At 38.9% G+C, this 14,471-nt stretch overlaps 1 protein-coding gene across 1 annotated transcript in view; it reads right to left on the bottom strand.

The window, feature by feature from the left end:
* Positions 1 to 5,809: 5,809 nt before the first annotated feature.
* ubl3a (ubiquitin-like 3a) overlaps positions 5,810 to 14,471 on the bottom strand; it is a 38,594-nt gene continuing 29,932 nt past the window's right edge. The window contains exons 2-5 of the mRNA XM_037748286.1: positions 12,775 to 12,883; positions 10,738 to 10,824; positions 9,383 to 9,460; positions 5,810 to 7,702 (exon numbers count right to left, since the gene is read on the bottom strand). Of these exons, the coding sequence (XP_037604214.1) occupies positions 7,650 to 7,702; positions 9,383 to 9,460; positions 10,738 to 10,824; positions 12,775 to 12,883 (327 nt within the window). The 3' untranslated portion in view covers positions 5,810 to 7,649. The remainder of the gene's footprint in view (positions 7,703 to 9,382; positions 9,461 to 10,737; positions 10,825 to 12,774; positions 12,884 to 14,471) is intronic.

The following is a 14,471-nucleotide window of genomic DNA, read 5'->3' on the forward strand; positions in this document are numbered from 1 at the left end:
AATAATTACTAGTTACTGGGCAAACATTGCCAAAAGAATTCAATGTTCAGACGTTATAGTAATAAAAATGGTGTAAAATTGCATACTTTCAAGTCAAAGACCTTCATATTTTCTTGGGGGGAGGACCGCCTTTCTATCTGCAGACATGATGGCTCGTGTTAATCAAGTCTGCTGCTGTGTTACAAATAGATTTTCGGTCTGGATGCTCTACAGCTTTTTTTCAGCAGGTAAATGGTTGAACAGTTCATCTGAGGAATTAAGGGAAAATAACACGTAATGCTGTAGTGGTGCTGGCCTTTTTAACATGGCAGTTGGAAGCAGTGACGGTTAACCTGCAGCAGTAAAATAGAGTAGGCTACCACACAAGATTATTTCCGGCAGGTGGTGAAAGAAATGGCCTGTGTGTCCCAGAATATCACAGGCAGCACAGAGAAGCACAGAAAACACCCCTCACCCAAGATATTAGTAATATCAGCATGTATGATATCTCTGCTTTTAGCCAGCACACTTTCAGGTTGGTGACCAGCATGAGGAGGAGGTGCCAGGCTGTTATGGTATCGTATGGATCTTCCACCCGCTACTGAGGCTCCTCCTAAAATTGCCAATATGTCTTGTTTGTTCCTTGTTACTGATAAAGAGTTCAATCATCCAATCCACCAAACAACTCAAAACAATCAGCTGTGCTGCTCATCCCACAAATGCATGATCCTTTCCACCGATGTAAAATACAATGCCAATTAGCATTGTAACAACAGAGAAATAATCCACCAAACACAAATTTCAAACTTTTTTTTTCTGAGTTTACTTTATTGATTCCAGGGGGGAAATTGGGGCATTACAGTTGCTCTTGTATAAACATAAAGAAATGTAAGAAAATAGAAATAAAGTGTAGAGCGTAAAGAGTATGTAACATGTAAATTATGTACATAATGCTACAATATAGGCCAAACAAAATATGTAAAGAAATACAAGTACTAAAATTAAAAATAAGAAAATGACTATAAAAAATATGAAATATGTACAAATATTTGCATTAAGACGTGCAATATATAGCATATAACCACAGTGCAAAAAAGTAAATACAAAATGCTGAGAAGTGGTATTAAGTATGTTAAATATAAATGCCAGAATGGTATAAATAAGAAATGAATAAGAATATTTCTTGAATGTACAGTATAAATGCAGTATTAATGCCAGTATTGCACAGTTAATTATTGCACAAATTATTGTACGGTTAAGTCACTTAAGTCAGTATTGTATATAGATACAAATCTAATAGGTCAAATCTTTGTGTTTAAAATAGAAATAAATGTTGAGTTGTGTTATACAGTCTGAAGAGGGTGAAAGTTTGGGATTTTTTGGACTCATAGTCACAGATGACATCATCGACATATTTTGAAGGACCATCTTCCCTGAGTCATCATTTTGCAGCAAAACATGACAGCTGTGGTTGGGCATGTTGTAAGAGACGGACAATATTTCCATCCTCTTATAAATGAAAAACACAGAAAGAAACTGCAGGACATATTAGATATGGGCTTTCAAAACCAAAATAACAGAAAGTAGATTTATAAATATTGCACAAAAGAGAAACAAAAAAGGATAAAGATTGCCAGCTATTTATGGAGGAAAAATAGAAAACATTTTGTGTGCCGTATAGTAAACTAATCCACACTCATGGCCTTTGAGTATTTAAACACAACATGTTACAGCTGTTTGACTTTGCACCGCTGAATGGTGAGTGAATTTGATTTAAGAAATTATGAATATTATTATGGCGACAGAACCTCGGTGAAGCTGTGATTATGGAAAGGCTTAAAGTCCTGAAATAAGCAATACTATTGCAGGAAATCTGATTTCATAGACTTTTACATTTTAAAATAGGGCAATGCATTCACACTTCACAGTTCATCCAAATATTATTTGATCATTTTCAACAGAAATATGAGGAATTGGGCACAGGGGATGGAGAAATCTCTTACCATAGTCCACCCACGTTATTCTCTAAATGTGAAATTGACTTCTATGCAGGGTTATTTCAAGGTTCCCTGAATATTTCTAAAGGAAAAGAGTGAGTCAGTGAAAAACATACATACATAATTGGAGTACAATGATTTGACTGACAACATGAAGCTGTAATGCTGTAAAAAGGACCACCTTATTCCAATGAGAATATATATTATAGATATATATTATAGATATATGTATATTATATAATATAATATATATTGAACAAAGAGCGTCACCAAAGCTATAATAAATGCAATAAACTGTGCAAAAGGAGGATAGTCAATGTTCTTGGAGAAAAAAACATGTAATAAGCTTTAAAGGTCAACTCAAAAGAAACTAAAAATTACACTTTATATGCTACTTGGTGGAAGATTTCATCCAAAGCACCCTCTACTGTGCATGTACAGCACTGGTGGTTATTAATGTTGCTATACAGATATTTTGCCAGAAGATGGCAACATCCTCAAACCTTACAGCGACGTGTTATGGCTCACACACTGAGCTAAGAAAATCACATTTTGCCATGCTGTTCGGCTTATGTTTGGTGGATGTTAACCCATAATTATATTCCTGCCTATATAATCCATCCAAACATGAGTAATGAGTGTAGCTTTATGAAAGGGGTTCCCCATACAAGCCCACCATGACTGTCCTATTCATTCCACACCGTGTTGTTGTAGTCAGACGCATGCAGTCATATCATTTTTATTAATGTTTACTTAAATCTCACTGTTCTAAATGTCACATATATTTACTGCAAACTGTTTACTCATACAGACACCTTTCGAAACACTAACTTTAAGAGACTGGTGTATTGTTCAGACGCCACGCAGCAGCATGAGTGGGTTTAATGTCACGCAAACATAATGTGCAGCTCTGAGTGGTACTACTGTAAACCACAATCCTCTCTGTCTGCACCCTGACTCTCTATACAGTATGCATGCATGTGTGTGTAAACACCAGAAGAATGGTTGTATTCATGTCAGTGTGTGGACACAGCATGACTGCGAGGAGGAGAGGAGGGAGGGATGAAAACAGGAAGGCAACAGAAGTCCAGTCATCATCTTTAAAGAGGACCTATTGTGCTTTTTCCCCTTTCCTTTAGTGTGTTATATCGGTTTTTTTGTGCATGTAAAAGGTCTGCAAAGTTACAAAGTTCATGCCATAGTGACGCCGGCGCGAGGTGTGCACGCGCCAAAGAATTACGTCATCGCGGCTTTCACTCGTTGACTTCTTGAATATGCACAGAATATTTTGTTTTTATGCCCCCCTGGTGTTTCGGAGCGTATTGCAACGAACAATGCGTTGAGCATAAACGCCTCTGTGCATGCTTGTAGCACGTGCGCCATCTACAGAGGCCCCCTTGAGTATAAAAAAAAAGCTTTACTCTCCCAAAACGGAAACACTGCTCCTGAAACACCTTGCTTGAAGTCCTGCCTTTTCCTTCCGTAACGTGGTGATGTCATTAAGTAACACATTTGCATAATGGCTAGTTTGGCACGCCCTAAAACAACGCTAGTTAGAGCAGAGTCCAAAGAGTTTGTTTCAGTTGACCAATCACAACAGAGTGGGCCAGCTGACCAATCAGAGTAGACTGGGGGAGGAGCTCAAACAGAGCGTTTCAGACGGAGGGTGAAAAGAGGTGCTGCAGCACAGTCGGTATGAGAAAAATAAAGCGTTTTTTTGAACATTAAAGCATATAAACGTGATCTTGTAGAAACCCAAAATACAAGTATGAACCTGAAAATAAGCATAATAGGTCTTCTTTAAATAACTTCATCAGAACACCCCTCATACCATGCTGCCAAACTTATATTCTAAGACTTTCATTTTATATTTCTTTAATTTAAAACTGTCCCCACGGTAATGTGACATCTCTTGCTTGTTCAGTGTGTCATTATTAGCCGAGGCAAACCCATCTGGAGAAAGTGCTCTGGGTGGCAGGTTGAACTGTACTGTGTGTTCCACTCTGTTCTTCCTGCTGCACTTTGCCCCACTGACTGTTGTGCAAACTGGACAAGTGACTCAACAGCATCACATGGTTGTCACAGAAAAAAATGACGCATTTTAGATTAATCCTTTCTTGCGTTATTACTTTATCATCTTTACTGGACAATCTCTTCCTCTTTAGACAAGGATCAACTCACCACTGATTCTCTCTCATGTAAATTGACTGTCAACAAGTCTTAATCAGACAAGGAACTATCAACTATGAGTTGACTTTAAGGTGGCGTTACAAGTGCTAATCAAGAGACTAAACACATTCCTACACACAGTGCTGCACAGAACGGTACATTTACTCCGGTTCTACTTAGGTGCAGTGTTGAGTTGCTTCTACTTTACTTGATTTTTTTTTTTTTTTTAATGCTAATTTATACTTCCACTCCATTACATTTCAGCTGTACCTTTTACACCACTACATTTATCTGACAGCTACTTTACAGATTCATAATTTACACACAACACATATGATAATCTTCTACAGTGGTGGAAAAGGTATTCAGATTCTTTACTAAAGTAAATGTACTAATACAACATTTAAAAGTACCTACAAGTAAAATATACTTCCTGCTAAATTCTTGTCAAGTAAAAGTACAGAAGTATTATTAGCAAAATGTACTTCATCAAAATTAAAAGTGCTCATTCTGCAGAAAAATGACCCTGTTATTTTACTAAGTAAAAAAAGGTAGCATAAAATGGAAACAAGTACAAATACCTCTAAAAAATGTAATTAAGTACAGTACTTGAGTATTTACTTTGTTACATTTTCACCACTAATCGTATAACAGATGGTGTATTGTTATAGCTATACCAAGCAGCTATCAGATCCCTGGTTCCTATAGACGTGAAAGGAGAAAACCAAAATCATTAAGTAACCCTCATCACCACATATTCTGTGGTATAACTAACCAAAAGTACATAAAGTAGCTCCACCTCAACCAGGTACACTGAAATGCTGCTTACATGTTCGTACATAAATAATAATAAATAAATAAAATGAATGTAATATATGATAATATACTACTCTAAAAGAGTAATTTTGCATAGTGAGTATTTTACTTTTAGTACGTTTTACTGACCACACTTGAGTATTTTTACATTGTAGTACTACTTTAAAGTGGCAGAAGCCAGTATATGTTTGGCATCATTGGGTTATTCCATAATAACCTTTCAGCATATTATAATTCAAGTGTTCTGAGAGATAACTAGACTTCTGCACCTCATCATGGCTCTGTTTGATTTCACAATGGCGGCAGACCTAAGATCAGCTCTTACTGCTTGTTTTCCTCCGGTCTGTGAAATCTTGCAGATGCCGTTAGGAGCACCGGAGGACACAGAGGCACATGATTTTTTTTCAGGTTACCTGTTTCATGTACTACTGTCACGATATAGCGACCGTTGTAGAAAAATAACTTTTTTTACTTCAGCTTTAAGTTAAGAAAAGAATCCAAATACCGCATTCATAACTTCAAATGAACTGTGTCAACTGCATCACTGGTCAATAACTCTAACCGCAGCTATCTGGGTTTTTACGTGTGTGTAAAGTTAAACACAGCCCTCGTATTAACTCTTTCCTGACCCAATCTGCTGACAGTGTCCCAGCAGACTATTAAGAATAATTTCAGCAGAAATACTTCACAATCCACCTCCACGTAGTTGTCAGATAGTTGAACATTTGTTGAGTCAGCTAAAAATGGCTGATTTAGAGGTCTGTTGACAGTCAGGTGATGGTCAACAGCAGGCTGTCAAAATCAGGTGATGCCGGGGAGTTTTGCGGTTCAAGTCACGACAAAAGCCATTGCACTTCAATAACCTTTATTTAGTTTACAGATGTATTCCATTTTGAAGTCTGGAGGGGGGAGAGGGAGCATTAGTGCTATTTACAATTGGTTTGAAAACGTTTATCTCTGTACAGATTTGAACCCTGATCAATATAAACAATATTTTTTTTTTAAGACCTAGTGCTGTTACAAAGCAATTCTTTTTAAAGCAAAAAACCACAAAGAAAATAAAGATTACATTAAATTATAAACAAATGAAAAAAATGATAATAAAAGAGCACAAAAGAAAGAAAAATAGAAATACAGTCTGTTGATGATTAGGGAGGTTTTGCTGCTGTTAAGCACAAGACATTGTCAGCGAGTGACTGTGAACTGGCTAGAAGCTAACCGTAGACACAATCATAGACTAAACACCGATATACTGTATATCAACAAGATCTAGAGTCATCATGTTCTATAGAAGATTCATATTAAATATATTCTACACGTTACCTTGGTTTTGGAACATTACTCCCATTGGAAAAATATAAAATAAAACAATAATATACATTTTTATTTATTAATCTGATGAAGGAGCACATGCTTCGGTTGTGCAAAATGGACTTATTAATGCAGAGAGAGAGAGAGAGAGAGAGAATTAAGGAGAAGCTAATTAAGACAAATAAGGGACATTTTTCATTCCGAGTTAATTTCCCCGCTTGGACAGCAATTTGTCAGAGCAATCCTCCGCAACACTGTTTTTTAAAAAAAGGGGCACAATGAGCCTTTCCTCGAAGAGAGAGGGAGCGGGATGGTGCATCAGGGAGGGAAGAAAACTGACGTTTTATTAATCACAACACTGGTCGGTCAGTATAATATGCGCGGACTGTCAAAACACAGTCACAAATGTCATCAAATAACCAAAACAACACTTGGTTGTTTGTCTATTTGTGTGTCTGTTAGGCTTCGTTTGGCTAAGAATGTGACGACTGAAAGAGCAGGACGTGTTCGGTCTCTGCAGCGCTCTGCAGACACAAAGGAATAATTTCTCTCTTGTGACCTTTAAGGGCACATGCAGAGGAGGGCAGTAAAAAGGACACAGGTGTGTTTTCTATATATATTTATATATATATATATGTGTGTGTGTGTGTGTGTGTCCTGGTTTGAGTTGTCTGATCAGGCACGTCTAAGCTTCGTCTGCTGCACCGAGGGAGATCACACAAGCACATATGGTTGGTAGACAGGATGTCATAGTGTGTGTTGGTATGTTGGCGAGTTCCTAGTGGTTAAAATTTCTCAGCGGTCCGTATGAGAAAACAAGGCCACACACACAAACTTGGGCACTGCATTACTATGACAACCAGCTAGAATGAGGAGCTTTTAACAGACCTGCTGAGGATGGTTACGGTGTGTATGTCTATTGTATGTGTGTGTGTGTGTGTGGCAGAAGGCTTCAAAAGATGTGCATTAAGAAAAAAAAAAAGAAAAACACATGCAAATCCAGTTCCTTCCACTAATTTTCAGTTATGACAACAAATCAAGTACAACAAAGGAATCAACTCTATCATTTAATCAATTTCCTGCTCCCAACTCTGTGTCCTGAATCAGCCCGAGCCTGATGTCTTTCTCTGTGTGTGTGTGAGAGAGAGAGAGAGAGAGAGAGAGAGAGGGGAGGAAAAAAAAGAAAAATAGAAGTGTGTGTGTGTGTGTGTGTGTGTGTGTGTGTGTGTGTGTGTGTGTGTGTGTGTGTGTGTGTGTGTGTTTGTCTGTATGCATATCCGCATTGTGGACAGACTCCAGGACAGGGGGACAGGCTCATTAGGTCCAGGATGCGAGAACGGATGAGAAGGATGGAGGGCCGGCGGCGGTGGTGTGTATTTACAGAATGACACAGCAGTTACTCTCCCCGGTCTTCTCTCTATTCCTCTGACCTGACAACACACACACACATCATCGACAGTCAGACAAGGTCATCATCCGACAAGGTCTTATGTTGGCCAATCAAATACATGCAAGCACACATTCCTGGTAAAACGCCTGGTTTACCTCGCGATTGTTGCAATGAAAGATAAAACAGCTGTAATATCCTGTCTCATAGAAGCGTAAATCAATGTGCAGCATTTTGGTGTCAGATAAGCCTTCAAACTGTGACTCAAAACTGGACTTCCTGGTTTGTATTTCATGTCTCACTGATACCTGGAGCAACACACCCACTTAGTTTCGCTGTTACTAAGGCGGTTTCATAAAAACAAAGACTGATGACTAAAAACTCCACCAACAAACCCTCCAGGTAATCTCAGGATTAAAAGCTGTGTTTCTATTTTAGTCGTCATGACGCCAACTGACATCCTCACTTCCTTGCCACTGACAAAAGGAGGAAAGACATGGCTCTATTTGTGGCGTAATAACAGTGTTGTGGAGCGAGAAATGTGTTTTTCCAGACCGCAGTAACCATTTGAAAAACACACACATTAACTCGGTTTTCTCCAGAAGACAACCTGTGTGTTGTGGGAGAACAATGACAAGGCAAAGTTCAGTTATGATGTATGAATAAATAAATAGGCCACACACACACACTATATAAAGTATATATATACATTTTTTTTTATGAGGTTGTAGCGGGCTCAGTTTTAAAGCTAGTGAAGATACTGACATCATATGAAACTAAAAATACTAAGGAATCCATTGGTACCAAGCATGTCATACTAGCTTGTCGTGAAGGAGGTTAAATAACGCTCCGAACTTGTGCTAAATTTTGGTGAGGAAAAACTGTCATGCCCATTTTCAAAGGGGTCCCTTGACCTCTGACCTCAAGCTGTCCTGATGGACTTGAGTTAGCCATGTTGTCATATGATCCATTTAATTGTCTACTTTGTGATTTGAATGTTTTTATGTTTGCTTTTAATGTTTGCTTTTACTGCAAAGAGCTGCTAAACTGTTTTTCGTTCATTTCAAATACAATGACAATAAAGTCTCTATTCTATTCTATTGTGATTTGAGCATATACGATTAATCATGGACAATCATGTCATTAATTGCGATTAAATATTTGAATCAATTGAACCGGATAGACGTGATATTATACTATCTATACATATATATTTTATTTTAGTATTTTTTTATATATATATATATATATATATATATATATATATATATATATATATTTATTATAGCTGAACTTTGCCTTGTAATTTTTACTCCACAAGACAGGTTTTTTTCTGTAGAGTTAATTCTTTATTTAACCTTATCTTACCTTGCACTTATTTAACCCAGAATGCGTAGCAAATTCCGGATAGTCGATAACTGGAGAGCTTTGTGCAACCTTAGATGTCCCTCTGAACTCTGACTATTTGTTAGGTTGAAATCAGCCCCATGACTACACAGTCACAAAAAGGAGACCTGTCACCTAATATGATTTATATCAGCTGTATATATTCTAAACAATATGCTGTATCTTGGGGATACACTTTAGGGAGCCAATTATTTGCACCAGTGGCTGGTTTCTAAAACAGAAGCCATGTGTAGAGATAAATAATGGCCGGGAGCAGAACGTTTAAAGTTGTTCAGCGTGTGAAAAGGCCTGCTGAAAGGAAAGAAGGGCTGGTTACCTTGGGAATTTGGCTCAGGCAAAGTCTCTCTGGCAACTAAATGCATCACTGTGGTCTTCCCCAAGGGCAGTTTGAGAGCTAGCGGGGGAAGAAGAGAGAGAGGCAGACGGAGAGAGTTAGACAGGATGCAAAGGTTATTCAGTGAGCTACAGCATATCGGTCTTTACAAAGTTATTCACTATCAGTATCATCTAACAGCTTTCTGAGATTGTAGAGTACAAATCATACTACGCTGGAAAGAGATGAGCTACAAACTACGATTAAGATCCTTCATGAAATAATAAACTATGACTCAGGTTGTTGCATAATAAGATCTTGCAGGTAAGGAAAAGGCCTGAAATGGCCAAGAATGGTCAAATGTCTCTTTTTCCCCAAGTAGCTGAATGGGACCATAATTTATTAAATGAACATCATGCTATATTGAAGAAGACTTGAAACTAGCGATTGAGACCATAAACTCATGTTTACAATGTTTACTGAGGTAATAAATCAAGTGAGAAGTAGGGTCATTTTCTCATAGACTGCTATACAATCAGACTTCTTTTTGCAAGCAGAGGAGTCGCCCCCTGCTGGCCATTAGAAAGAATGCAAGTTTAAGGCACTTCAGTATCGGCTTCACTTCTCAGACCTCAAAAGTAGTATTTTTCACTTATATTCGATATTCAAGCTGCATTATCTAAAAACAAGTCCCTATATCTCAGTGAAATGTTACTTGTTAGGAGATTGTGTCTAATATTAAGTGTTATGAAATGTTATGAGCTATATGAGCCTATTAATTAGACAAATATACTTAGTAAGATGTGGGTGGTGTCTATGTTTGCATTTCAAAACCACTGGGAGTTTCGACTGGCCTTTAAGAGGATTGAAAGCGTGCAAAAACATTAAACCAACGATAAGGGAATTATCAGATAGATGGCAGTAATGGGATGAGTGTAAAAGGGTTAGGGACGGCCGTAAACACCGGCCAAATCAAAATTGGGTTAAGTAGACTAAAGAACCTAAAAGGCAGGGAGAAGTGAAGTGGGCTGCCATCCTCTTTTTCATTTTCACGCCCTCCCTCCCCTCCCTTCCCGTCTCTTCTTTGTGCTGCTCGAGGTCTACTCTAACGCCAGTCTTGCCCCCTTCCTGACCAGTCCCTTTCCCTTCTTTTCCTGTATTTCCTCTCTCCGCCCTCTCTCCGTCAAAGCAGGCTTGTCCGGAGCACTGAGGTACCTCTGTTCTGCGGCTCGGGGTAAAAAGATGAGAACAGCAAAGAACTTTCCAGCAACACACTGCTGTGATTTTGTGTGCATGTCTATGAGCACATAAGGGTTTTTTTTTTTTCTTTGGGAGGTGTACTTTCTGTGTTTTCTCACCTCCTAGTGTTACGTTGCCGTGTAGAAACCGGCCCTGGTAGATCAGCCTCAGGATGTTAGGACTGCTGACCTGCTCTTCCTCCCAGTCTGAAAGAAAAAAAGGGGCAGAGGCACATGGGAAGAGAGAGTTAAATGGAAACATCGACGTGGAGAAAAACAGAAGACGAGCGTTCCTGCGTATCTCATCTTTATTTTCTTCCTCATTGTCATTGAAAGTTTGTAATTCTTTTTGTCTAAATTGCCACATTATTTGACCTCTTTCCCATAAAATATCATCAGTGTATACAGTGGAAACCGCTTTATCGGCATTAGAAATGATGCACAACAACAAAAATGTGGTTATAATAATCATCCGCTTACACTGATCAAATGGAACTGGAGGTTCAACAACATTTCGCAATCTTTTTTTATTGCTACCAGAGGTTGAATATGCTTTAAAAACCAGAATAAACAAAGTCAGTTTGTTATTGAGCATCGCTAATGAAGGTTCCCAGACTCCGTAATTTGTGTGTAGTTTTGTAATTAGTAAATAGAAAAGGACACAAAGAATTTAATTGTTAAGAGGCTCTGACTAAATTCAGCGGATCGAATTTGAATTTTAAACTAGTCCTGTTCTGCGTCGTCAATATAAAATACTGTAAACAGTGTAGTGAAAAGAAATCAGTCATTGCATGGTGAAAGAAAGAGACCACACACAACCGCACTGAAGCTATTTTCAGACATTTAGGGCCTTTATCTTAGATCATTATATGCAGAATGTATAATATGCGGGCTTTGTGGGATGCACTACAGAGTGTGAGAAAGAAGGAAAGCAAAGGAAGAACGCGAGGTGTGGCTCGGGAAGAGCTACAGACAAAAGTGAAGGCATTAAATGAGAGAGAAAACAAGTGGGGGGGGGAGTCGCACGGCAGCAGCGTCTGGCCGCCAGATGTTTGTCTCCAGCTAAGCGGAGGGTGTTGGTGCTGACTGAGCGGCTGCTCTGGGTCTCACAGGGTTCAGATCTGTTGTCTGGGAGGAACACTGTGGGCGCTTCCAAAACTGATTCCTCCTTGAGTTTTTCCTTTCAGTCCCGAGTCCATCAGTATAAATTCATAGTTTTTCATGCACTGTGGGCTTCTCCAAAACTGGATTACATTCACAGCACCGTGGGAAAAAGGTGTTCAGATTTGAAGGTGCTGCAAGGTCGGCACATCGAAATGAGTTCTAACACTGACTGGTGGAGCCGCAGTTAGGAAGTGGGTGTATTACAGAAAGGAGGAAGCTGTGCTGTGATCCCACATTCCTGTATGCAATGATAATCAGGCTGAAAGGAGGAGCGCACTCTAATTACCCTACACCAAAGATCCCACACTGCTATATGGACCTACATGTAAGTAATTAGCACCGGGTTGAATGTGATCTCGGCTCTCTGGATGCACAGTTTAACTCCTCAGCTGCCTTTAGCTTTGTTCTAGAAAATACAGCCAAGATAAGTCAGATCATCTGGTTTCCAAGTGCATTAGCAGCTTATGCAAACACTCTGCAGCCGTGCATATGCAATAATAATGTGACTTCTTACAAAATAAGTATGTTTACCTAAACCCCACATACCAAAATCTGATCAGTTGAATCAGTTTTGGACAATCCAAATAGTCTGACAATATTAAAAGCCCTGACAAAGAAGACCTAGTAGTCAAAACATTTTCAGTTTTTTAATGATTTAGCCACTAAAATAAAGTTTTTTTTAATATTTCCTTCATCGTTGCAACTTGTTCTAATGTTTTAGAGTGCCTGAATTGCCTTACTGTTTAGTGTGACAATGTATTTTGAAGATGTGTGATGGCATTTGAATTCGATGGTGCACAAAGGTAGGCCTTATGAGACTGGTGTGAAAATGATAGTGAAAAGACTTGAGTCACAAATAAATCAAAGTGAAGAAAAAGAAATCACCTCAGGATGATTTTATTGGCTTTACCTTGAGACTACGTTATGCAGATGTAACCGCTGCTACATCTTCCCAGTAACAATCACTGAAGTGATCTCAACGGAGCTACTCACCCATCGGCCAGTTGTCATAGACGTGTTTGGCGATGTCCGCTGCCGAGTCATTGGGCGAGAAGAGGAATTCTTTCGTCTTCCCGCTGACTAAAATAAGCCGCAGGTTTATCTGCAACACAGATTTAAAAAAAAGGAACATTAGAGCTGTATGTGAGAAACATCAAATGGAACATAACAAAAGCTCCCATATGTTGAATCAGGAAGCACACAAGTGAAGTAATTTAATAGGAAACAGGAGAAGGATATGAAGACCCTGAGCTGAGGAGTGTCCTTCCGCAGGATTATCTCCCATCTGTCTCTCCAGCTTCCTCCTCACTTTTCTCTCATCCCTTCAACTCTCCGTTTCTTTTGTCTTTGGTTCACAACTCTGTCCCTTCTGGCAGTTTGTCACCTTTTCACCTTCTTTACCGCTCACCAGCCAGATGCTTTTCCTTATTCCTTTTATCTGGAGTTGTATAATAGTTTGAGCATATACTTTATTATATGATATCCCTCATGAGACTTCGACTTTACTCATTTAACTCCACATTAGAGGCACTATGTATATTTTGTCGACTACCTGGTTTTGTCCATTTATACTCTGCATTTTTCAATTACTTTTTTTTTTGATTTTGTAAAGCATTTTTAACGGTTAATTTCCACTATTAAAACCCTCTGGCTTGCAGGCGTAAGGTAAATTTAGATTGTTATCACTTATGAATGAGACTGTTGGTATCGTTGTAATTTCAACACAAACAAACTTGGCGCAAAACACGAACAATTAGCTGGAATACTACAGGCTGTTAAAATGTGCAACCTGCCCCAAATAGCTTATCCCACTAGTGTGTGGTGACAGCCAAGTATAATAATAAATGACTAATAGTGTGAGACTCTTGTTCACAGTGCGCGAGTTCCTCTCAGCTACTGAACAGCACCGCCAGAGCAGGTGGGGAAATGTCATTACGGGGACTACTACATGATTTATAAGGTGGGGACAGACTTTAAGATTATTTACACTAGGGCTGCAACACAAATTGAACGATAGAGAAAATACAGAGGACAACAACCTGCTGGCTATGGTAGAATATGGTCAAAACCCCCCCCCAATCATGATAGAAAACAAATTCTCACACATTCCTGTACCAAAACAGAAATGGACATCCATCAGAAACTGAAGGTGGTTGGAGAGACGAGGGCAACGAGGACTGTAAACTCTTCAGTGAGAGCTGGACCTGAATGAACTTCAGCTTAGCTGTGGCTGCGTACTGAATCCTGTTGGACTGGATTATTCACACTCAAAGCAGTCCAACAGGATTCAGTATTTTTATAAGACTCTTTCATATTTTATAGGACTCTTTTTTTAGATTAGGTGAAAATAACACATTTGTACTGCTTGCAAAAAACTGCATGTTTTTTTCCCCCAAACTGCATGTGATTATCATAAACTAGGCATGTCCATTTTCATTCACATACTGTATCTTGAGGTCAGAGGTCAAGGGACCCCTTTGAAAATGGCCATGCCAGTTTTTCCTCGCCAAAATTTAGCAATCCTAATATGTATGTCACCGCCTTTATTCACTGTGCTACCCTCCTCGTCTAAAAATGCGAACAATTAAACAAGACAAAGAGACAAATTCATTGTTTACATTTCATTGGTGTGACTTTGCTGGAAATAACCATACGAGAGGTCCAGATGTGCGTTGAAAAGTCACCCAAAT

Source organism: Sebastes umbrosus, chromosome 17, assembly GCF_015220745.1.
Source record: "Sebastes umbrosus isolate fSebUmb1 chromosome 17, fSebUmb1.pri, whole genome shotgun sequence".
NCBI lineage: Eukaryota > Metazoa > Chordata > Actinopteri > Perciformes > Sebastidae > Sebastes > Sebastes umbrosus.